We start from the raw sequence: 27,084 nt of genomic DNA on the forward strand, positions 1-27,084 counted from the left end.
TTACTTTATCCTCCAGATTCAATAGCCCAAATGAGATGTCTCACTATCAGGAATCATGTATTTAATTTCCTAGGAACATAGTAAAGACTTTGAATCTGAAAATTCAGATTTATTTTTCAAGGAAAATGTTCTATTATTTTATCTTTAAATATATATTTTGTGGGCTTTGAATGTATACATTTTTGGGCTTGCTACATCAGAATTCCAGTTACCTTATTGGATCATTTCTGCTTCTCCTCTTTCTATACGAGCTTTGTGTTATTTTAGACCCTTGGCTTTTTTCATCTACATTCACTGTGATTATCTCAGATCTCCTGTATGTTGGTAACTTGATTTTTAGTAGTGTTTATTATGTTATTTTTACTTTTTAATGTATGTATTGGCGCCAGTCTCTAATGATGTTGTTTGGTCCTTGATTTGTTTCTTTAGTTCCACTATCTCCCTTTTTGTTTTGTTCTGCCATTTTATCATCCAGTCTTTGGCCTCTAGTTATATTGAATTAATTTTCATATTCCATGAAGCCATTGTATAAAGCAACTTGAGCAATTTCCTTCCATTCCTGTCCTTATATTCTCTTCTCAATAGGGAGCTTTGTTTTTCTCTGTCCTTTTACCCAACCACCTTTCTCTCCATCTCTATGTCTATGTCTATGTCTTTGTCTCTTATGTCTCTGTGTCTGTCTCGCATTATTGTTGGCTGTAGCATTTCCATATTTCTTATGTGCAAGCTCATACATGGGTAGCTCTGTCCAGAAACTATTTGCTCTAATACAGTACAAATTCATGTAGACTTATTTACCACCCTGCCTTACCCCTCTGGACTCCAGTTTGAAGGCTGGAGATTTGAGGCTTTGTGCTCTTTTTAAGAACCAAGGGGAATGATTAGGGAGTGAGTGCAATTGAAGCAACATACTATGGCTGATGCTGTTCCTGTTCCCTTACAACGTGGAAGGCCTGGTCCTCAGGTTTCCGGCCAAGTCTTCAGCTCACTGTTATCCCAAGAGTCTTCACCTAAGTCACCTCCATCTCCTGTGTATCACTTCAGCAGCCCTCCAGCTGTCCTCCAGGAGGACAACCCTCCTCTCTCAGAAAAGGAGAAGCATAAGGCTGTATTCACAGGTTTTGCACTGATTCGGGTTTGGAGGTATTATTGAGAATTCTTAGGCTTTTCCCCAAACTTCAGAGTTGTTTCTGGGGCTTAAAAACAGATAAGGAATTCAATCCTAATCTGCCTTTCTGCTCTGTTCCAGAAATGTCTGTTTTGATTTTTTTTTTCATTTAACTATGCTTTCTTTTTTTTTTAATTTGTTGTTGATATTTATGTACGTGCACGAGTATGCTCTGGGACTTAAGCTTATTTCATTAGGTTTTGGGGGCGAGAAATTAGTTATGTGTCAGAATCCATCATTTTTTCAGTTGAAGGTGTTGAAAGATTCCCTCACTGAATATCTACAACTAACAAGCAACTTGAAAAATAATTTTTCTTCTGTAATTTATTGTAACTCTTCAGAGTACATTTGAAAATACATAGAAATAGTTCTCATGCATGTCAGAAACATTTTTTTAGACTTTTAAAATACCTACATCTTTTACTCTCAAATACCAAGAAAGCTAGAAAACATTTAACCGAGGGAAAAATGATAGCTCTAAAATTCCTGTCAGGATGCAGTGTTGGAACTGGATAACCTATTTTATATATTTATTACTTCTGTCATCATACAACACATGTGAATTAACATTTTATCTTGTCAACATGTTTTCATTTCCTTCATAACTAAAGTTAAAAATTGACAAGGATGTTTATAAATTATATATATGTAGATGTATAATTTTATGCGTTTATGTATATACAAGACATTTTAAAATGGTATTCTCTGTGATGATATTGTTTATGTAGAAGTTTCTGGGAACACAAATATATACGAATATATAGAAATACATATATTAAAATATATATTTATATTTACATATACATACACATACACGTTTTTATGTGTGTGTGTCTATGCACACAAACTTAATTGTTGGAGAGTTGCCAGTATCTACTGAAGGCTTGATTGATAGCACACAAATCATTCCAAAGGCATGGCAGTAACATCAGTAAGCATATAGATTGGGACCTTGAGGTAATCTTCGTATTATTTTCAGCACTGGTTTGAGCCTCACAACATCATCTACCAATTTGGTCGTAGGCTCCACAACTAAAGAAGAAATGGAAAACTCAGTCTGGATTTATAGAGAAGGAACCATGATTGCAGGAAGAGCTGGAACGGAGGAAGGGTAATGGGATTATTTGTCTGGATAAAGAAAATTGTGAGGAGTGAGAGAAAATAATTGCCAAGCATATATAAAGGACTCTAAAGTAAAGGTTGAAGATAAGGTGTTCTTCATCCCCCACAGCACGCAGACCAGAATTTTTAGGTAGGAGGAGGAATTTTTGGTGTATTGTGTTCACAATGAGAAGTACTGACGGTGTAGAAAATGAAAGCAAAAGGTCTAAGTTTTCATTTCTCTAAGGTGATGAAAATAGTGTCTTTGCCAGCTACAGCAGAATAGCTTATAGTTGATGCTTCTAATGTCCTATTGTAATAAACTTTGAAGAAAAGTATACTCTTATGTCTTAAATGTCTAGATTTTTCATAGCTATTACTCAGTTGCAGCCAGAAAATGAATGAATGCCAGGGGGTTGTCCTATTAAGCCTGAGCCACACCCAAGCCTAAATAATGCTTATTTGCACCTATCCCATGCTTGTCCTTGAGGACACAGAGTTGGTAACGCAGTCCCCATTCTTAAGAAGCTAGTAGCTTAGTGGATTCACATTCAGATTTATGCCACAATGGAAGAAATGGTTGTTTCATCTGCTGGTTGTTTTTGGTCAGTTAGTGTTTAGTGTTTAGTGTATAGATATATATATATAGATAGATATAGATATAGATATAGATATAGATATAGATATAGATATAGATATAGATATAGATAGATATACATACATATATAGTGTCACACAGAAGTAAATATATCATCTATATTTATATATGTATATGTATATATTTATAAGTAAATATAAATATAAGTAAATATAAGTAAATATATCATTTATATATATCTATATATATAGATTTTATATAGATTTTATATAAATATATATTATATATTTTATATATTTTATTTTATATATATTTATAATATTTATATATTATATATAAAATATATATTTATATATATATAATTAAACACACCATATGTATAATTAAATATACCACTTAGGCTTAGTCAGAAAAATAAAAAAGGTAATGTTCATTCTAGCAGTTGTTAAAAGAACCCAAACCTGCCTACCTATCTCTCCATTCCCTGCCACCCTTTCTCTCTGTCTCTCTGTGGAAATGAACACTGATGCACTAGATTGAAATATTTCTTAAAATGGAAAATGCTAAGAAGAAAATCCATAGCTTAAAAACCCTTTTTTTCCAGAGTGGGAACCCCAGTCAATATTAATAGTTAAAGCTCAAGTGTGCTTTTGTTTCCAATGCAGAAAACATTCTAGTCATTTAAGGTTAGAAACCAACCTAAATTTTTTAGGAGAGTACAGACAGGTATGTGTGAGACACAACTTAAATAGAAAATGAAATGCAAATCTCAACACCCAGTCCTACGGGGGAGGACAGATGTGTAGGAAGGAAAACGCAAACTAGAGAGCAATATTCAGCAGATTTCAAGTCTCTTGTCACATAAGAAAAGACCTGGATAGAAGTGTTGAATTGGGCCGAGATACATCACATAGCTCCTTGTTAAAAAAGGAGAAGGAGGATTATGCATTTAAAGATCAAGTTAGCTGAAAGAAAGTTACTGGCAACAAAAGTTAGTGCAAGAAGAATTAAAACTATGGAATAGGAGAACAATTTCTAATCTATAAATTGGGCAGTCCTTTTAGAAACATTATTCTATAAAACTGGGATTTTTCTGAGGGACGGTTAACATGAAAGCCTGAATTGATAAAGATTATTTCCCCTCCCCTGCTAGGATATGTTATCTCTAAACCTGCATTCAATCTGGCCTCTTTTGTAGTAATCTACCTCTTTTGTAGTAATCTGAATGTAATTACATAAGAAAGTATGGGTCCTTAAAGTGAAATTATCTGTTGATACAATTGTAATAGGCACTTCAAAGAGCCTATTTGTTTTGGATACTGAAGTAGTCTGATTTGTTGTAGACATTTGGTGTGGTCTGCCTCTTCAGATATTTGCATTTAAGAGAAGACTGAAGGGGTTATGCCCACTATTTCAAGGACAAATTAACTAACTTCAAAGGGCCTGGGAACACTGGAGAGAGATGTTTGGCTCCAGGGAAACTTAGCTGACTGTCCAGTGTTCTCAGAGTGGAAATGCAGCCACTCAAGGATCATGCTCATTTTTATTTTCCTCCTAATAAAATCTCACCGATCTGTTTTTTTCCTCGATTATTTTTTGTCATTCACCAAAGTAATTTGTGCTGCGTAGTGTTTATTTAAACCACCTGCCTGGCTTTACAAATGCATTCTTGGGGCACCTGGGTGGCTCCGTCATTTAAGTGTCCAAATCTTGAGTTTAGCTCAGCTCATAATCTCACAGTTCCTGGGATGAGCCCTGCTGGGATGAGGCTCTGTGCTGACAGCATGGAGCTGACTTGGGATTCTCTCTCTCCCTCTGCCTCTCCCCAGCTCAACCCCTCTCTGTCTGCCTGTCTGTCTGTCTCTCTCTCTCTCAAAACAAACTTTGAAAATGCATTATCTGCAATTTCAGAGTTATGGTAAATCTTTAGAATGTAGAGAATCTTCTCAAAATCAAGGTAATTTTATTACATACCTAAACAACGGAAAAAGAATAGCCAAATAACTTACCTAAAAATAAAAATACTAGAAGCCAAGGTTAAAGATTAAGGAGTGATATGGGACATTCCTGAAAATACTTATGAGGCATCTATTATATGAAATAAAAATCAAAATGCTGTTTAGTTTATTGCTGATGACTTTGAGGTTGATACTATAAAAGAAATTTTCCTCTACAAAATTTAAATGACAAGTCATAGCATAGAAACTGTTAGGAGGAAACCAAGTAAATTTACAGAAAACTTTTACTCAAATTTAAGATCTACTTATAGGGTCTCCTGGGTGGTTCAGTCAGTTAAGCGTCCAACTTTGGCTCAGGTGATGATCTCGCAGTTCATGTGTTTGAGCCCCTCATCAGGCTCTGTGCTGATGGTTTGGAGCCCCAAGCCTGCTTTGGATTCTGTATCTATGTCTCTCTCTGCCCCTCCCCTGCTCACACTCTGTCTCTCTTTCAAAAATAAATAAACAAAAACATTTTCAAAATATAAAATTTAGTTATACAAGTCTAACGATTTCAGGATAGAGGATTTTCTCAAGTATTAGTCATTTCGCAGTATGATAAACACTTTCAAGAACAAATCATATTTTTTCCATATTTCTGTTGCTTATTAGACACTTTGGGTCATTATTCCTTATTCCCTCAGCCACCTAATAAAAATAATTTTTTTATATATGTACTGTAAGTACTTTAGAAGATCCTGAGAAACTAACATCTGAGGGAAATTTGAGTAATTTATTTCTGGTCATGAATTTTTATTCTACTCAAAGACAGTATAACTAAAATCAGTATCTTGCCTGAAATTGTTGTAGCATTGTATGCAATTCTCAGGATTAATGGATTAATAATTAATGGATTAATAGATTAGTACTATGTAAATGGCACTATTTGATAAACTTGCAAATTCACAGTACTCCATTTTTATTAATCATTAAGAAATTGCTACCCACCAAATAGTTTAAAGTAAAATTATTCCTTCCACGAGGGTGGAAGGGAGGGGTTATTGTGTAATATTGACATTAAAAGAGATAGCATATGCTTCAGATACCATCTTTAAGAATCCATTTTGTGGTTGGTAAATAATGATATATGTGAAATATATCTTAAAACAATAAGTGGTATAAAAACTGGGCACAGAGAGAGAGCACTACAAGAAGCAGGAAAATCCATTGTCCGATTCACAAAAGACAAAATGTCATGGGAAAAGGAGTATTTGAGTTGCCCTTTAGAGAATAAATAGAAATTGCATCCTCTGAGGAATGTAATTCCAGGCAAGGATCCATGATCAGAAAATGCTGATGACACATACCCACAGCGACTGATAATTCATATTCCTTCTTTCGTCCCAGTTGCACTTTATGTTGAGAATATACAACTCCAGTGCTGTGATCCTAAATTCCAGGCAGCAGATTCTAGTTTGTTCATCAACAGAGAAAGACAAAGGGATCAAATAAGAAGAGAAAAAAGTGGGTAAACTTCTTTTGTTCACTCTCTCCCAGAATAGTGTCATCATCAAAAATATATTAAACAATAGGTTGAATTGATGTTAGCATGACAGAGCGTCTTCCCCTAACAAGTTACAAACTGTTGCTAAGTAACCATATCAAAGTGCCATAAAATCAGCCAAAATAAATACCACTGGGGTTTCTAAAAGGAGGTAAAATTTTACAAAAAGAAAAATTAAGGTGACGCTTTTGGAGAAGTGGGTTCACGGATAGGTAGGATGTCTGCACTCTAAGACAAAATGAAAAACAGTTCAGGAAGAGAAAACAGAATGAACAAAGACGGGTTAGAAAAGGACCAGATAGGATTGTTAAATTAAAACCGAGGATTTTTGTAAGGGATATGTGGACAGTAGCTTCAGGAAAACAGGTAGCAGTTTGGTTATGCATTATTTAAAGCAAGATTGAAACACTTTTATGTAATTTCTAATCCAACCTAGGTCTTTTTTATTTAGACCTTTTCAAAACTGTCTCCTGAATTCTATATTTATTTTAATTCCTTTTGCCCAAACGAGGAAGAATTTTAGGAATATTTTGAAAAGGTATCCAATATAACAAATACTTAGTCCTTTCTCCAGTTAGCCAATTCTTTGTTCTTTATTTTTTTTCTCATGATTCATTGATGTTTTATTTTCCACGACAATAAAATAATATTTTGTTAGTTATGTAGTTTCCATGACATTGTCAAAACTCCTCCTCATCATCTTATACCAATATTGCCACAGCAAAAGGGAAAGTGTGTATTTTATTGTTTGAGTTCTTATAAGCATCATCAGCAGATCTTTGCTGAGTGTGTGCTGGGAATGAGGCTCTGTGACAGGCATTGAGATATGAAAAGAAATCATTAGCCCTTGTTCTTACCACAAAATTACTCATGATTGGCAACACTGCCCAAGTTAGACAGTATATTTTCAGAAAATGTGAAAGTTAGACCCATTTCTGATGGTGTGGTATTGTTTCATGTTTCAACTTTCCCATCTAAATGAGGGCAGCTACTTTTTCTTCCTCATTTACTGTCTGGTATATGGTGAAAGTTGGAAAACCTGATATAGAAATCAAGGTATTAAGACAGCCAGGGAGGACGAGGTATCCAGTGTAATGCTGAAAGCCTAAGGAATAAGAGAAAATCACAGATTATAGATCGTGACTCATGTACATATTTGGAAGTAGGAAAAAAACATTGAGGCATCCTTGGTGTTTATTGTTTTACAATTATAATTATATACTTAAGTCAAATTATTCCATTAACTAATCAGAGTCACTGTATTTTATTAATCAATAAAACAGAAGGTTTTGAAGATTCGCTACGATCCGCTTTGGAAGATCTGGTCCCATCATGTGGGTTCTTGAAACTTCTCTTTCCTTTGCTTTTGTTGAGTATAGATTTAAAATTCTCCTATCTTCCTTTTCTCTTCTTCTATACTGTTTGATTCCTATTCTACTCTTCCTTCCACCCCCACTCCCTAGATAGATATATACAAACATATACATATATATACAAATATTTGTGTGTGTGTGTATATATATATATATATACACACACACACACATACAAACATGCATACCTAAATATATATGTGTACAAACACATACATATGCATATCTCTCTGTGTATGTATATATTTTCTCCCAGGTCCCATAATAAAATCGGTAGTGCCATAAAGTGAGTCAAATGAATCTTTTGGTTTCCTACTGCATGTGAAAGGTTTGTTTACACAATGCTATAGTTTATTAAGTATAAAATAGCATTAAGTCTAAAAAAAATGATGTGCTACCTACCTTAATCTTTAATGGTAACCATCACCTGAGCTTTCAGTGGGTTGTAATCTTTTTGCTGGTGGAGGGTCTTGCCTTGATGTTGATGGCTACCTAGTGATTGGGATGGTGGTTGCTGAAGGCTACAGTGGCTGTGGAAATTTCTTCAAATATGACAAAGTTTGCTGCAACAGTTGATTTTTCCTTTCACGCATAATTTCTCTGTAGCATGTGATGCTAATTGATAGCATTTTACCCACAGAGGAACTTCTTTCAAAATTGGAGTCAGTCCCTTCAAACCCTCAGGCTGCTTTGTCAGCTAAGTTCATGTAATATTCTAAACTCTGTATTGTCATTTCAACAGTCTTCATAGCATCCTCACTAGGAGTAGATTCCATCTCAAGAAACCACTTTGTTTGCTCATCCATAAGAAGCAACTTCTCTTCCACTCAAATTTTATCATAATATTGTGCAGTTAGTCACATTTTCAAGCTCCATTTCCAATTCTATTTCTCTTGCTGTTTCCACCACATTTACAGTTACTTTCTTCACTAAAGTCTTGAGCCCCTCCAAGTCATCCATGAAGATTGGAATCAAATTCTTCCACACTCTTATTAGTTTTGTTATTTTGACATTTTCCCATGAAGCACAAATTTTCTTAATGGCAATCTAGAATGATGAATACTTTCCAAAAGAGTTTCAATTGACTTTTCCCAGATCCTTCAGAGGAGGCACTATCTATGGTAGTTATAGCCTTACAAAATGTATTTCTTAAATAAGACTTGGAAGTTAAAATTACTCATTGATCCATGGACTGCAGAATGGATATTAGATTAGCAGGCTTGAAAACATTAATCTGATTGTGTATCTCCATCAGAGCTCTTGGGTGACCAGGTGCATTGTCAAAGAGTAGAGATCTTTTGAGAGAAATCTTTTTTCTCTCAACAGAAGGTTTAAAATATTCAGTAAACCAAGTTGTTAACAGATGTGCTGTCATCCGGACTATTTATTTATAGAGCACAGGCAGATTAGATTGAATAATTCTTAAGTGTTCTAGGATTCTTAGAATGGCAATGAGGACTGGCTTCAACTTCAAGGTACCAGCTGCATCAGCCCCTAAAAAGAGAGTCAGCCTGTCTTTTGAAGCTTTGAAGCCAGGCATTGACTTCTCCTCACTAGCTATTAAAGTCGTAGGTGGCAGCTTCCAATATAAAGCCATTTTGTCTAGATTGAAAATCTGTTGTTTAATGTAGATACCTTCATTAATGATTTTAGCTAGATATTCTGGATAACTTGCTGTAGCTTCTACATCACCACCTGCTGTTTCACCTTGCACCTTTATGTTGTGGAGATGGCTTCTTTCTTTAAACCTCATGAAACAACCTCTGCTAGCTTCAAAGTTTTCTTCTGTAGCTTCATCACCTCTCTCAGCCTTCACAGAACTGAAGAGAGTTAGGGCCTTTCTCTATATTAGCCTTTGGTTTAAGGGAATGCTGTGGCTGGTTTGATCTTCTATCCAGATCTCTAAAACTTTATATCAGTGATAAGACTTTATCACTTTCTTATCATATGTGTGTTCACTGAAGTAAAGCTTTTAATTTCCGTTGAGAACTTTTGATTTGCATCCACAACTTGAATGTTTGACGCAAGAGACCTAGCTTTTAGGCTGTCTCATCTTTCAGCATGCCTTCTTCGTTAAGCTTAATCACTGCTAGCTGTTGATTTAAAGGAAGAGACATGTGTGACTCTTCCTTTCACATGAACACTCACAGGCCATTATAGGATTATTAACTGACCTAATTTCAATACTTCTATGTCTTAGGGAATAGAGAAGCCCAAGAGGAAGGAGAAATATAGGGGGGGTGGCTGGTCTGTGGAACAGTCAGAACGCATACAACATTTATTCATTAATTTCACCATCTTACATGCATGTGGTTCATGGTACCCCAAAATAATTACAGTAGTAACATCAGAGATCACTGATCATAGATGACCAGTTTGTATTAACAAACATAATAATAATGAAAACATTTGAAACATTGCAAGAATTACCAAAACGTGACACAAAGACAGGGAGTAGATGTTGTTGGAAAACTGGTGCCAATAGGCTTCCTCAATGCTGGGTGGCCACAAAACCTTCAATTTGTAAAAAAATCTGGGGTCAGGGAAGCACAATAGAGCTCAATTAAATGAAGTACAATAAAATGAAGTGTAACTGGATATATATGTATGTATCTGTATATGTTTATGTATATGTACATATTTACATGCATATATATTTAAATTTTAGTCTCAACTCCAAAAATGAATTTGCCATTCCACGAATGGATGTCACTCACAGTTTGAAAACTCTGAAATAGGCCTAAGTGATATCAGGAATTCTGACGAAAGTGAACACTAAGAATGGGAGGATTCAGGAAGTTTTCATGGCCCCAGGTTAGAAGGTCTTAAAGGGGGAAGAGGAATAGACAACATGGTATTATATATTTTTTAATAGCTCTAATTATTTATCTCCATTATCTTTGAGGCTTCAGGAATGTTAATGAGTTACTCTTCCACCTGCATTTTCAAGAGGCAAAAGAGACAATTATTACAAAGTAGTTCATAATGTAGGCAGGGGAGTCAGCCTGTCTGGCTCTGTGGTCTACAAGTAGCATGATTTGGAGAAAGTTAGTTCAACTCCTTGTACCTCAGCATCTTTGTAAAATGGGAATCACAAAGCCTTAGAGAGGTGTGGTGAATATAATAAATATAAAGTTCTTAGCCTAATAAATTATAAACGGTCAGCCTACAATAAATATTGGCTATTTGCAAGTAAATAAATAGTTGATCAAAATCTATAATAAAATTGAGAACAGAATCCAACAGACAACTGACATATTTGCTTAGAGCGTCATTCAATAAATGTTTCTGATGCCTTTTGGTTCATTGTCAATGAGTTTGGTTAAGGGATAAAAACAGTCTCTTACTAATACTATCAATTATAAATAAATAATTTCAGCTCTGTATATAATGGGGATATGTTCTTTTTAGAAAAGCTCTGACACATTTTTTCCATATCTTTAGTCTGTGAATATTAATGCATCCCAGCTGAGTCATACAAATCAATTTGCGCATGTGAAAGATTAAAGAATTTTAAAGTTGTGTAGTACTAGAGGTCCAAATATTTAGTTAAAAATCAGGAAAATAAGGTAGAGAGAGAGGGAGGAGGAAGAGAGAGAGAGAAAGGGAGAGAGAGAGAAAAGGAGGGAGAGAGAGACTGAGATTTCCAAGATCTTCAGTAGAAAAACTAGGACTTGAACCTGGGACACTTTCCACTGGCTCTCCCATTTTTCCAGAACCATCATCAATGTTTGCAAGTTGACTGTGAAGTCAGTGGTGGTTTGAAAGAGCTGATGGCAGTCAGAGAGAGCAAAATATACTGTTAAATGAGCAAAAAGTAGGCACTCCTTACTCACTGAGCATAGCAACAGCAATGATAGAAATGCAATCTAACTTTAAAAATGGCTACTAAAAATGCATGTCCATGTCTTATGTGAAAACAGGATCAAGGCTGCTATTTCACTGTGAATTTAACCTGAGTCTCAAGGCAATATGAATATTCAAATCTAACATCACTTTAAGACTCCCAATGGAAGAGAATGAACATTTCTTTTTACAATTTACCTCTCTTAGGCAGGGTTTTGATGGACTAAGCCTGAGAGATTCATTAGCAAAGGTGTGTTATATTTTATTTGTAATTTCTTTCAATTACAAATTTCCATCATAGAGTAACTAGTATTATGGCAATTAAGACATTAAATTAAATTATTATATCACATATCATGCTGGGAAAATAATAATGCAGTGCAGTTATGTGCCACAATAGATAATTGCTAAGACAATAGGAATGTGTCCACAGTAAAGGTGATAGTCATTTCTTTGTGCCTATCATCACAGCCAGTTTCAACAGGGAATGAGTCCATCACATTAACTAAATCCCAGTGAAATTCTAGAATTACAGACACCAGGCTTTCTTCTCTCGCGGTCTGGGTTTTCTCAGATTTATCAGCTTCCCTTTATTTACTTTATCAGGTTAAGTTTCCATAGCTTTATGCACTGTTCAGTATCCTTTATGTAAGTCAATTGGATACAAATACTTAGGTATTCAGAATGTTTACTACCTATATAATATTTTCTCCAAAAGCGTTTTTTTGTTGTTGTTCTTTCCTGCAGCAAAACACCACTAACTACAACTGTTTAACTGTGTTTGGAAGAGGGAAGATTCATTCTACAGTGGTTTCTGTATAACAAACTAAGGGTTTCAGGGAATTATTTGAATTACAAATATTCTCCATTCCTGTCCAGTGCATCTTACTGGGCAAAGACCTTAGCATGCTGGTTCATATTCTCATCCGCTTACTTTTGTTTTCTGTCTTTGCAGTTCCGCCATGGTTTTTAAATCACCCTTCCAACCTGTATGCCTATGAAAGCATGGATATTGAGTTTGAATGTTCCGTCTCTGGAAAGCCTGTGCCCACTGTGAATTGGATGAAGAATGGAGATGTGGTCATTCCTAGTGATTATTTTCAAATAGTGGTAACTATCTTCTTTTCATATTAGCTTTACAATCCCATTCATCGTTTCCTATCTTTTCAGTCATTTTTCTTTCCTGGGAAGAGTGTTCCTGTTTGGAATTTTTATGATGTGTTAAAATTTTTCTAGTAAAGTAAATGATTTTCTAGAGTTTAAAATTGAGTTGAAAAAGAATGATCAAACAGCCCAGCCCCCTTGTTTTACAGACAAGGTTTTAAATAAACAAACAGTGGAAAATACAGAGGACCTGAGGCTATGTTTCCAACTATTCTCATTGCTGGTTCTTAGGAGAACAGAGTTTAGAACCTACTCCTAAACTATATGAAGCCAAGAATATCTTACTTCTTTGACTTTTACCCTTTATAATAAAGTTTCAACAAGATTATTTGTTTCAACTTATGATTATTGTAGTCTTACTTCCATAATACAGGCATTTTTTTTTGCTACCGTTCCAAATAGGACAGCTGATCCTACTAGAGCAGTAGAAAAGGATGTAGTGACAGTAACAATGACAGTGGTAGTTGCCTTGGTAGCAAAGCCATGGAGATCCAGAGTTCACATGGCATTGCACTTCTGAACATTGGAAAGAATTGAAGCTGAGAATAACAGTTCTTATAGTTTCTCTAAGTTCTAGTGCTTTCTGTCCCCTCTGGGGGATAATAGGGATGATGTATTATATAGACTACGTTGTTTTCCTGGTACACAGTGAGCACTCAATACCTATCATTATTAGCTTTGCTTTTGCTGTTACCAGCAGAATTCTTTGTTCATGTAAAAAACTCTCTATGAAAGCTCTCCTTTAGGTGTAGGTTGGCCTGGGAGGTTCTGAATTCAAGGATATGAATATATGAGAAATACGAAAAGCACTTTCCCAATATCAGAGAACTTTGTAGCTAAAGAAGGAGTGTTTAGGCCTACTTCTCTTAGGTTGAGATGCAGATATGACCTGTCGAAGAAGAGTGTCTAAGCCAGGTCTTCTGGCAGAAGGGTAATAGACCACAGGTGCCCTGCCAATCCAGGCAGGTGCTCCACTTGACCTTGCACTGGTGCTCATTTGTGGATCCACCTCTTTGTTGCTGGATCAGTTGACTTTCAGAAACTTCCATAACCTCTTTATGCATGCATTTTGTCACGCCACGAGGGTTCTTAGGGAATATATCCATAAAGCATATCTTTATTACTTTTATCACCAGTTAGTATTTTCCCCTTTTAGTTGCATTTGTTTAATTGGTTGGGAATGGAGTAAGAAAGAGAGAAAATGTAACTTTTCAGTGCCACACCAATCCATTATTTCCTTTAAGTGTAATACCACTGAATTAAAAATGACCTGCCATGGGGCAACTTGAAATGTGTTGGTCTGCCTAGAATATATGCTACTTGCATAGAAAGGAAATTGTTGAGTGCCCTTAAGGACACATGATAAAATGCAACATTTATTTTTTTCTACAGTTTGAATAATCTTTCTCCCAGAATGACTCATTACAGCCAACCTATTTAAATGTTTCTTTTCTTAAGGTAAAAAGAAAATGTACAGTGTGAGCTCTGTTCACATTAAATTGTGCTTAAAAATATTTCCCCAATAGCTGCAGAAATCTGAGAGCCATTGTCTGTCACAAAGTAACATTTAGCGCAAATAGTAACTTATATGAGAATTGTTAATTAGAAGTTAGTCAGCTTTATCTAAGAATTTTACATCAGCAGAGAATTGACTACAAGACACTAAAAACAATTAAGAATTCCCCATGAGGTAATATTTATCTCTTAATGACTTCAGGGGAAATGATTTAACACGTCTCACTTACTGAACTAATTCTTACACTAATATTGAAGAAAAACTGAGTTAGTATAATTAAATGCTATTTCCAGATCATTTTATCATCCATCCTTGAAAAAGATGGTGGCTCAATTTATATAAAATAGGAGTTAACATTGCTGTGTTTAATTTATGGATTTCTGAAGGTGAAGCATTCCAGCCATATAACAAGAAGGACATGGTATAAAATATCCACCATACCACCACTCCAAATCCCCCAAAAGGGCACATGTCAAAGCAATTACAATTTTAAAAGGATTTTCGGACTTTTATTTTCTCGGTAAACACTTCCAGAAAATATCCCACCTAGATTTCTTGTCTTTTAGAAGCTGCAAAAATCAGTGTTTTGATTTCTTTTCTTTTTCCCCAGCAGCTGCTGAACCCAAATTTCCTTCAATAACAAGGGAAGAAATGAAATTTCTTTTGAGCTAACCTTTTTTCTTGCCTATTTAATAAAAGAGCTCTCTGTTTGCTGCTAATTTAGATATTGAGGATGATGTGTATTTTTGTGAGAATAGTTTTTATTGCAGAACTAGCTTAAATGGATACACATAGATTCGACAGAGTATTGGGAATCTGTGACATTTTCCAAGTGGCATAAGACATATCTATGAGGCTGAGAACTCTCATGGCCTACCTTGTTGCTTCTCCTATGAAGTTTTATTAAAATTTTATATTCATTTTGTCTCTTTGAGTTTTGTTTGTTTGTTTTTGCTTTGTAAAATATTTCACCTGCTTCTTTCTTCTCCCTAGGGAGGAAGCAACTTACGAATCCTTGGAGTGGTAAAGTCAGATGAAGGCTTTTATCAATGTGTAGCTGAAAACGAGGCTGGAAATGCCCAGACCAGTGCGCAGCTCATTGTCCCTAAGCCTGGTAAGATGAGGGGAACTTTGCTCTGTGACTGGTAGCTGCCATTATGCATAGTCCACTTGTAAAATCCACATTGTTTTCCCTATCTCTCAAAGTCATTTGGAAATTATTTAATTATTTAGTTTATCAAGGTGTGTATTTATGTTTTGATGGCATATTCTTTCTAGAAAACTAGGTATGTATCTCCATCCAATGAGATAGTCATGAACAGTATGTGCCTCTGGTTGTCAAGATAATAACCACTAAATTACTACCTTATTCCCTCTTGTGGCCTGCTTTCTTCTAATATTTCAGGTAAATATAGAATACACACACACACACATATATGTATATATATATAGAATATAGAATATAGTATCTCTATATTCTATATATAGAATACTTCTCTCTGTATATATATATATATATATATATATATATACACTTCTCTCTCGATATATATGTGTGTATTTATATATATTCTTCTCTCTCTCTCGATATATATATATATATATATAAATACCATATATATATATAAATGCCGTGTGTGTGTGTGTGTGTGTATATATATATATATATATATATATACACACCATATATGGTGTGTATATATATATATCTGGTCTTGAACCAGTGGAAATAGTAGAAATAATCACTTGACGATTTTTCTATTTTTTTATAAATAGATTTTGATGAAATGTCTTTTGTCTGTGATTTGTAAAGTTTTTTTTTTTTTAATTTTATTTTGTCCTAAAGTCTTTTGAAAGTTTAATGCGGTGGTGCATTCAAAACTATCATAACTCTATGATAAGACATATTTCTTATCCCCCAAACAACAAAAATTCTGTCAGGAAAAAAGAAAAGAAAAGAGAAAGAAAAACAAACCGGTCAGCTGCTCTGAAATGTTCTATCACTAAAGAAAGTCGAAAGTATTCATTTGTTTAAAAAAGCAGAAATGGAAAATTTGTTTATATAGATCCAAATACTTTAAAATATTAATATCTTCTATGGAAGTTTTCATACCACCTGTTGATTATGTTGCTTTCAACTCTTCAAGACCAATTTCCTCCCTCTTGACATGACTCACCACTCTTGTCTCACTCTTTCCCTGCAGTAAGTTTAATAGAAAGTAACTCAAATGTATGAGACAAAGGCTTTTGTTGGCCTCTATCATTTAAAATATGTCTTGGGAGGCCTTATATTTTGTGCATCCCTAACCAATCATCTGAAGACTCTTGGACTCTCATAATAACGCTCGATGATGACTTTCCCTTTCTTCCTTGATTGAAACCAAAAAAGCAACCATATAGCAACAGTCCCAGATGAGTAAAGGAACTAAAGGAATTATCTAGGAATTAAAAGGGACAATTAACTCTCATTCAAGATTGCCGATTTCACTGACGGACTATTTATTTTCCCTCCATTTAATGTGCTTTAAGTGTTAGTGTAACATTATTTGTGTGACAAAGTACATTCTCTTATGCTGAAATAGTAAGGGATAAGTAGGAGAAAAGAAACATCTAAAATCAGTCTCTAATGTGAGCCAGGCTTTAAGAACTGTGCACCATCTCATTAGTAATGACAGTATGGCCACAGTTATGCTAGTAATGGGTGCTATCACAAGTCACAGAATAAGAGAATTCTAGTTAAACTTGATTTTCAGCTATGGCCATAAAGCTGAGGAAAATGCTGGATAAGCAATTCTATATTTCTAAAAAGAGGCGTGAAATAGTTTGTCCTAAAACTTGTTGACACTGACCAAACACACCCAGTGACCATTCCCTACAATTGCCCATAGGAATGGAGGATTCTCTGAAGTTCCAGAATTCATAGGATTAGAGATAATCAGGGCACTTTCCCTTCCACACAAGTCAAGTTGTGGAGACACCAAGAAAACCTCTTGAACAGGTTGTGTGTGTGTGCGTGCGCAAGTGTGTGTATATGTCTATCTTTCACTAGGAATTGCTTGTAAAAGTGAGAAATGGGAAAATTACACAAGCTAGAAGCTGGAAATTGTCTGGAACTGTCCACAAGAATGCTGGGAAAGAGAAAGGGGAAGGCGACTGTGGGGAGAAGCTCTATTTCCAGCTTGGGAACGAACAAAGATGTGAGTTGCACTTGAAGATAGCAGGGCTGGAGTCATTTTGAAAAGATTATGCCTGAGAGGTCCTGCCTGCTGAGGCTACCCAAACCAGAAGAGAGACACCACCTGAGAGGGAGCTGATCTGGGGAGCTGGTGCATTGGCCAGCTAGACCATGCAAAGAGTCCAGTGAGGGCATTCCTAAGGGAAGGGTGGCAGTCTCTCAAGAACCCACAGAGCTGCCTCACAAAAAAGAGGCTTGTGGATGCCTTCCTCTTTTGAGGAAAGCATGGATTTCAATGGATTTTGAGCAAATCCATCCTCTCCTGGATGTCTGACCCTGGAGACAGGGGGAGACATAGAGGAGGAAAAAATAATAGATCTAAATGGAGGAGAAAACAATAGATCTAAGAGACTGTAAAAACCACTGACAGTCCCACTAGCTCTTCCTCACTTTTGGTCTCAGGTCTACTCTGATAAGTGGGAAGAAACTTTAAATTGAACATTAGATTGGTGTTTTGATTTAGATCTTACTGTCTTACTCTGTGTGTGTGTGTGTGGTTATTGTTTGTTGTTTTTATTACCTGAAGATAAGGCTTTTAAGATATTGTAAGCTGACCCCAGGACCAGAGGAATGGCCCAAATTGCTATCAGGGATAGGAAATAGATCTGACAAGGTGTGTATGAAAGTGGACCACAGACTAAAATGAAACGGTTTCCTCTTAATATTCTAGCAGTTCAGCTCATTCGATAAACCAGTTATAAGCCTCCAGCTTCACTTATCCCAGCAAGCTCTGATTTCAACAGGTAGCCATTTATTACCAGCATCTTGTATTCCATCCGGGCCCTGATTCGTTTAGGTCTAAGTTACCACGTAGAGCAAGCCTCCCCTAGGCAGGTGAGTCGTTTCCCTCCTCACTGGGACGAGCCTCTGTGAATCTGGATAATTCATTCTTCCATGTAGATGGTAAAGTATTGTCAGTAGATTCTGCACTCTTGGTCAGTGTTTAATGTATTTGGCAACAGATTAGAACAGAAAGTAAAAGAAAATGAAGATAAAAATCTGAAAGCATGGCAGGACACTGTTGTGACTGCTGTACACACACACACACACACACACACACACACACACACACACACACCCTTATAAATGATGGACTGCTTTTTCCCAGCTATTCAGTCGGGTCTTCATATAATGCTTCTCCAACTCCTTGGAGATGCAGTGTAGTCCACATGCACAGATGGTGGAGAGGCCAGCTATAAATATAAATTCAGCAATGAGGCTGACCACGGTGGGAAGAACATAGCCCTCTCTGTTTAAGTTTCAACAATAAATGGCTACCATATATTTTGAGGCACATTTTGGGCTCATATGGCCAGCTGTTCAGCTTTGGTCTGTCCACAAGCTTGCGACTGAGAGTTACTCTTGGCAGCCATAACAATCTGCTTCTCACTGAAGCACACACAATGGCCTATTCCAGCCAGTGTCCATTGTTAATGGATATTTACATAAGCCTAATGAAGTTTCCACATAGTCTTTTATATACAGTTAGCTATTCCCACTCTAGCAATTAGTGACTTAGGAAATAGAGTAAACATAATCTACTAAATTAAACTGAGTTAATGACTTGTTTTGCTCTCCAGAAAATAAATTTGGGAAAAATATTGAGATGTGTGTACTCTAACAGGTGAAATATATACACAGGTCAAGAGGATTAAAGGCATTAAAAAAAAAAGTCATCTTACTATAGGAAGTCCTATCAATAACAGTATATATGTAATACTGTAATGCCATATACACAGTGCTAGACTGCTGCCTCCCTGCCTCCCCCTCTCTCTCACATGCACACTCACATAATGTATGAAAGCACAGAAAATGTTCTGCTTTCTTAAGATTTTACACATGCATCAGAAAGATTTAGCCATATTATGTAAGTGGTGGTGAATGGAAATTAAAATACTTTTGCTGATTTATATTATTTGTATTCTTTATCTCTTATAATAGCTAAGGAAAAGTTTTATTGTTGTTTGTTTTAATTTATTTGCTTACTTATGTGGTGGGGGGCGGGGCACATTGGTTAAGAAGCTGCCTTTCCAAATGGAGGAGGCCAACTATAGCTCCAAGGCCACCAGTCAGTGAACACACCAGCCAGAAAGTATCAAGAATCAATGTGTTAGGTGTCACAAGAACAAGGTTTCAGTAGCCAGATTTGCAAACCTGTAAGCAGTTAAATTAGGATCCAGTTGGCATAGCTGATGTTGATGAATTACTTACCCTCAAGTTATCCAGTAAATTGGAGTGTGGGCAGGTAGTAATTAAATTAATAAAACTATTTGATAGCTGGGTGGGAAAGTTAGCAATTTTCTTTTGCTGAGGGGATGCAGGATAGAGAACAAGGCTGGAAAGATAAGATAGATATAAGGTATCCATTATCTCTAAGCTGATTATACTTCTTCCAGCTGCTGGTTGGCATTCATTTTCCTGGCAGTGGTCTGCAGTGAAGGACATTGAAAATACATAACTGGGGGCGCCTGGGTGGTGCAGTCAGTTAAGCGTCCGACTTCAGCCAGGTCACGATCTCGCGGTCCGTGAGTTCGAGCCCCGCGTCAGGCTCTGGGCTGATGGCTCGGAGCCTGGAGCCTGTTTCCGATTCTGTGTCTCCCTCTCTCTCTCTGCCCCTCCCCCGTTCATGCTCTGTCTCTCTCTGTCCCAAAAAAAAAAAAAAAAAAAAAAAAAAGAACATACATAACTGTTGTCCAGGAGAGTTGAGGGCCAGGGAATAAATGCAGTGATGATTGGGCCATATGCAGTCTGGAATATTTTTAATTTAATGGCAGAAATGGGTAAAGACAGAATGAAGTTGCCATGGGAAGAAGTAATATATTCTTCATATTCTAATGTGCACACACAAAAAAAGCTACATGGCCAAAATGAATGCATGTCATTATAAACATTCCCTAAGCATAGGTTTGTTTAGGAAAGGCACCATATCATGTCTTCCATGTAATATGGAAGTATTACATAAAGTAATATGGACTATGTGTCCCATGTTAATATTGAATGTTTTCTAGTGCTGGTTTTGTTTATTTTGTTTTTTTTTTTTTTTTCTGCCAACACTTATAACAAAATAGAATTCCCTCCCTGTAGGAGGCAAAATATATTGGTTAAGCATTTAGGAAAATGTGTGCTTTTATCAATTCCCTGTCCTTTCTTGGAAAAGTCTACTGATACAAATAACATTGAATTTTCAAAAATTTATTAAGGCAGTATATCATATAGCATAAAATTAGCAGAAGTATTTAAGTCTGGTCATAATCACTAAGGCATAAAATCAGAAGCTTTGTTTTATTTTGTTTTGTTTTGTTTGGATCTGTTTTTGTGACTTATTCCCTATTGATGTGAAAAGAATACCTTGAAATCCAAACAGACAAGAGGAATATCTGGATGCTCATCCATATAATTGTATATTAACTGCAACTAATTATAGTGTTTCTTACTAAATATTGACTCTTTCATAGTAAATTCAGTAGTATTATATGAAGCAATGAATAATTTTACAATTAGTCTTAACACTTCAAAATCTGTTAGAATTTGTGAGTGTAATAGCACTTAAGCAACTATGTAAAACAATGTAACCAAAGCTAATAGGAAGTACTTCTCAGTCTCATATCAGTCACTGGTGGTCAATTAAATTAAATTTTTGTCTCTTATATGACAAGGGTTACCATGACTTAAATGCTCAGTTTTATTTAATGTGGGATCAAATTGTTCCTAGAATTCTGTAGATAATTTAGATGGGCCAATTCCATGTACTAGACTAACATGTTTGTGGATCCAAGCTAGAAACTAAGTCATTAGACAGTTTCCTCCTACAAAGTGAGATGCTCATTAAAACATTCTCTTTATTTTTCCATCATTGAGTCTGAACAAATAAAAGTTAACTTAACGTTTTTGGAACATATTACAAATGTTGTGATATTATAAGCTCATAAGTTTTCCATGAGCATTTTCCCTTATAAACCTTGGTAATTAACTGTAGCTAATAGGATACACAACCAGAATTTTCAAGGTAGCTTCCAGTGTCAGCGTATATGGCCATGAATGTGTTCAATCTGCTGAAATGTTATTTTTGCTTGCCAAGGTAGAGATAAAATAAGAGATGGTTGTCCGTGCTATTTTATTTTCTGCCTCAAAGTACCCTTTCGTTAGAGCATTGACACTCAAACTAATACTTTCCTGAGGGGTTTAGTGATGGCCTAAGATTGGCATAAAGCAATCATTTAATCTTTTATCATATAGCATTCATATAGTAGATGAGATATGTCTACATTTCATCCCCACATCCTTTTCTAGTTTACCTATAGAGATTTAAAACCTGATGGAATATAGAATATATGTATGGACAGAATCACAGACAATGTTGCCTAACCTTTTGGAGTCTTTATCTTCTCAGCTATAAAATGCAGTAGATAATCATCTCAAAAATTTATTACAATAAAGGTATGTAAAAGAGGTTTGTAGGCTCTAAATTGCTACCCAAATGTTACCCAAATGTTAGTCTTCTGCTAGTTTGTTTGTTCTCAAGAAAAATAGCAGGCATTTAATAGGGTGGGTACAATGACAGCTTTCTTCTGGCACGTTCTTCATCCTCCAAGAAAAGAATTAATAAACAAATATTTCAACAACAACATCCATTTGAGTTTAGGTTTTTAGCGCGGTGGACAAGGTTAAGGAGAAAGGTTTGTTTCAAAATGACTGCTAGTGGAAAGGTTTGCTGCAAGGTTTGCAGTATCAGTTTAATGACTTCTCATTCCAGTTTTATGTTGGCAGAGATTTCTCAGCAAATAAAGGCTTGTCATTCACCTTGTCCTTGGTTCAGCATGTGCTTCAAGTAGGAAGCTAGCTCAGTGCTAATCAGGAGGATATGGCTGTATGGCAGACTTTGAAATTAGAAATGAGTCCTGCAGTAATGTGAAGTATCCTGATACCAGTGATAACTGTAAATCCACACAATATGGAAGACTTGATAGATTCATAAATATTGATCATATCATACATTTGTGGTAAACACACCAAAAAGTGGTATTCTAGATCTTTTTTTTTCTTACCTCTATAGGGAGGAAGTAGATAAGAATCTTGATTTTTATGGGGAATTCAAATGATCATGTGCTTGTTATACTTCTGTATTTTACAGGTAAATCACCCCTTGATAACAGGAGTATGTGTACACACACATGCAAATATGTATGGTTTCTCTTTCTTATATATTATTATTAGAAAATGTTAACTTACCAATGTGATAGTTAGTAGGAGGTATATAGAATTGAATAGTTAAAATTATATAGGTATAATTTTTAATTATTAGGTGATAATATCAATATTGATAGAACTATAATGAAATGGCATTCATATACACAGGTTGAAGGAATGCATTACAATTACATTACAGTCAGAACAAAGACTTCAAATGATCCCTGTAGAAGCTTTGAAACTGGGAAATCTCCTCAGGCTGTCCTCTCATTTCTATCCCCAGAAATGGGTGTGCCCTTGAGTGGTGTTCTTTTTAGCTAAAGGCTATCACCTGAGATGGCTTCAGTAGGGAGCCATCAGGCACTACCACTCCCTCCAGCAGGAGGAATGAGTGTTGCAGTCCTGAGAGAGCTGGATGGTGTACCACTCTATCTACTGCGGTCCTCCTTTGCACCACTCAGATCTATTTCCTTCACGTAATAAAATTTTGGAAATAACTATTTCAGAATATGAGTTGCTCTCTTTCCCTGGAGAAAACAGGAAGTTTAGAGGTGTGAATTAAATCTCCCTCCAGTGCAACTGCACTGGTCTCAGGGCTACAACTGGTATTTATTGTTTCTCTCCTCCTACCCATTAGGTATTCCTCTCACCCCCAGCTATCGTCTCTGCTGGTCCATGTGGCTCATCATGTGGGAAGACTCAAACCCCTATCCCTTCACAGGTCATAGAAACTGTACTAGTCCACTTACCATCAAAGTTGGGGGAAAGACTACCAAGAGACACCTCCAGTAGATCACCTGAGTGCCAATAATTCTTCCCTGTTCCCTCCTCCTCCTGATGACCTGGGTAATAATTCTTGCCTTGCATACTGGCATTTTGGCATAAGAAGCCTGAAAGGACCAGGCAGCAATGATCCCTCAAGTTCAATGATGTCTGCTCTGAGATTAGGACTATTAAGTCCATAGAGTCTAGAATTGCAGGAATAAGAAACACACATATTCCAACTGGGTGACTGGGAGTAATGGTAAGTAAGCAGGATCATACCTACTTCAATCTCTTGTGTCCATGTACTCTACTGTTGAGGACATGGAAACATATACTGGTCATCGGTTTAGAGAATACACTGCACCCTAGAGGAAGGTACCCTGTCTTAGAATATCATCTCTCATTTCTTTCCTCAATTGCTCCTCCAAAAGGCTGTACATTTGTCATAAGTCAAGTCAGCAGCTTCTCAGTGGTTGGTATTTGAGAGGATCAGGAGATTCTATGGTCATATGTTCATCCCACACCTCTTTTGCTATTAAATGAGTTCTTTGATCTTTCACAGTGATATGTAGAATCCCATGTTGATGGCTCAGATACTTGGTGAGCTCTCAGATAGTGCTGCAGGCTGAAGCCCTGAGAACGAGAACAGGAAAGGAAGAACATGTGTATACTCCAGTCAAGATGAATTTCTGCCCCTTCCAGAGCAGAAGGAGTTCAATATAAACAATATGTCACCGATAGGCTAGTTGGTTTCATCAAAGAATGGTGTTTTATTGAGTGCTCAGCATTTGTCTTGCTTGCTTGTATATTTCATATATGGCAGTAGCAGTAGTTGCTGGTAAGCAGTAGCAGCTTTGTTGAGTTTGAGCCCATGCTATTGGGCAATGTGTAGACTCCATCATGACCACTATAGCCTCTTCATTCACATATTTTTGTGCCACCACCAGAGCCTGGCTGATGCCACCTGGCTGAACTGTTCCATCTATTTGATAGTTTAGTGCCTCTTTTTTGGAGGATATAATCTGGTGTTTAGATTCAAGAATCTTTGCATCTGGTGTTCACTCTCATAGGCCCACCCACATCCCTCTTTTCCAAACCTCCTTGACCCTGAACTTTCACTCTCTCTCCAGAACTATAGTCAATCAGCCAAACCATCTGACTTTGCTCATAGTCCATATGTATATTCTTACTTTGCTCCATTTTTCTTCTCACATAAGGTAGATGCCCTGGTGTACTCAACATTCTGCCTTCCGGGGAATGTTCTCTCACTGCCTTCTTTCAGGGTTATATCTGACTGAGGCTGTGGTATAATAGTCATCTATTTTGAGTACACCTACATATCTACATACCAAACTGACAAAGCTTGGTCTTTTTCCTCCTCAGTCACTTGGCCATAAGTGTGAGTTGAGGGGAAGATACCTATATAACAGTGGAAATGTGGTTGTTGGGGTTAGCTGCTCTTATGCCCTCTGGTCATGTTTGTGCCTTATATCAGTTGTTTAATCTTTAATCTTGCTACAAGTTGATGATGGTGCTAACTGACCTTTTGACTTGATGCATTTCTGAAAACCCAATTTATGATGAGCAATTATAGGCACTTCTTTCTTAGTGTTTTCTTAGTGTTTCTTTGCTTCTTCCTCAGTACTTAGACGTATGAAATACAATAATCTGTCCCTATTTATAGGACTTGTCTTGCCATGTTCCAAACCATGTGCCCCTAAAAACTTCACTGATGTTATGGGCCACTGTACCTTTATAGGATTTGTCTGCCACCGCTGAAGGATATGTGTTTTACCAAAACCCTCCATATGTTTGCCATTTCACACTCAACTTGTCTGATTAACATGATTGTATTAATGCAATTGACAAATGAAATATGCTACAAAACATCTGCATGGTCCAGGTCCCACTGGACTATTTTATGACAGAACATGGGAGAGTTAACATAGCCCTGGGACATGACTGAAAATGAATGATGACTTCGTATTCCTAGTAAATGAGAAAAAAAATGTTCTGATTGTAAAAGAACACATCACTATGGCTAAATATATTGTACTAGAGGTTGTGTTAATCTCACACAGAGGTATAGGATCTGGCATAGCAGATAGAATAGGAACCACTACTTACGTAGCTGTCTACTGTCATTCTCTAGGTTTGCTCTGGTTTTTGTAGGGATCAGATTGAATTATTATTCCTTAGGGCTCTAAGAGTAACACTAACCTCTTTCTTCCAGGATATGCTACAGTGATAAGTGGAATATTACTGTATAGTGGAATAAATTTATGTAATATATAAATGGTGTAATAAAGTATAAAAAAGTAGAATATAATTATTTTTATACAATATGGGTATGAACCTTTAAAATAAGTTTAAATCTAAATCATCTCCATATCTATATTTATAATTTCAGAAAACTACTATATTATTTTTATTTTAGAAATCAAAATACATGGGTGCAAAGAAAGCATCAAACAACAAGCAATATATACTAAAGTATGCCAAGAGTTTTAGAAATGTGAGTGTGATTTTGTCTGTGACTTCAGCCCCCAGATAAACTACTTGGAGTATTCTCTGCCTCTCGGAACACCAAAAAGGTCCCTAGTAGACAAGGCTTTTGTATTTTGTTATTTTAAATTTAATGAGAAACTTAGAAACATAAGAAAATAAACACCATTTTAATTATGGAGAAGAATATGCCAATAGGGCTCTGGTCAGCCCTGCTTAGAGTAAGATTTATATAAATACAGAAGAAAAAGGGAAATACAGAAGAGAATGGCGTTTTCAAAAACCTACTTGTGTCAGGTTTTGTGTGCTAAGCACTTCATAAGCATCATTCCATTTTCTTCTATGATAATCTGGTCCAGAATATATTACTCTTCTCATTCCACAGACTAGAAGATTATGCGTCAGAGAGGTCAGATAGCATGGTAATTTGAACAGCTCTAAAGGGGTGGGGCTGGATTTGAAAAACACTGTTAAATCTTTATTAGTGGGCACCATGTTGAGTCAGGGCTTTATAATACCATACTAATTGATTCTTCTCAAGAATCCTATGAAGGAAATACAGTTCTTTTCCTTTTACTTTGTGGGTGAGAAACATCCTGCTCAAGGAAGGTAGCTAATTTATCAAGGCCACTCAGCTAGCACAGTTTGACTTTCACACCTGCTGTCTCAGCCACTTTGCCCATAATATGACTTTCCCCCCCAACACTCAGTCTACCACATGGAGCCTGGACAGGGAAATGGAGGATTGTTAATATTTATTTGAGTTTAGTCAGACTAGTTTGTGAATTACTAATAAAGGAGAGGAGCTTGAAATTAATTAAAATTCCTGAGATTCTGCCACAGAAATGATATCTGCCCAAATTCCCCGTGTGCTAAAAGTCATTGCTGAGGGTGGGCCAGTTGTAGAATGTGTCTTGAGTCTTAAAGGTAAATATTACGTAACTCCTGTTACCCAGGAATCTGTAGTTTAACCAAAAATAAAAATTTAGCACGACTAACCTTAATTGTTAAATGTAATTAGTGCAGCGTGACCTATAATGGTATATTGATTATTTAACATTTACCAAATACTCAGAATACCAAAGGCTTACAAAACTGAAAGGAGCATTAGGGATGGTAGATATC

At 36.2% G+C, this 27,084-nt stretch overlaps 1 protein-coding gene across 1 annotated transcript in view; it reads left to right on the forward strand.

The window, feature by feature from the left end:
* DCC (DCC netrin 1 receptor) overlaps positions 1-27,084 on the forward strand; it is a 631,926-nt gene that overhangs the window by 184,220 nt on the left and 420,622 nt on the right. The window contains exons 7-8 of the mRNA XM_042961575.1: positions 12,543-12,697; positions 15,261-15,381. Of these exons, the coding sequence (XP_042817509.1) occupies positions 12,543-12,697; positions 15,261-15,381 (276 nt within the window). The remainder of the gene's footprint in view (positions 1-12,542; positions 12,698-15,260; positions 15,382-27,084) is intronic.

The sequence above is a fragment of the Panthera tigris genome, chromosome D3 (genome assembly GCF_018350195.1).
Source record: "Panthera tigris isolate Pti1 chromosome D3, P.tigris_Pti1_mat1.1, whole genome shotgun sequence".
Taxonomy (NCBI): domain Eukaryota; kingdom Metazoa; phylum Chordata; class Mammalia; order Carnivora; family Felidae; genus Panthera; species Panthera tigris.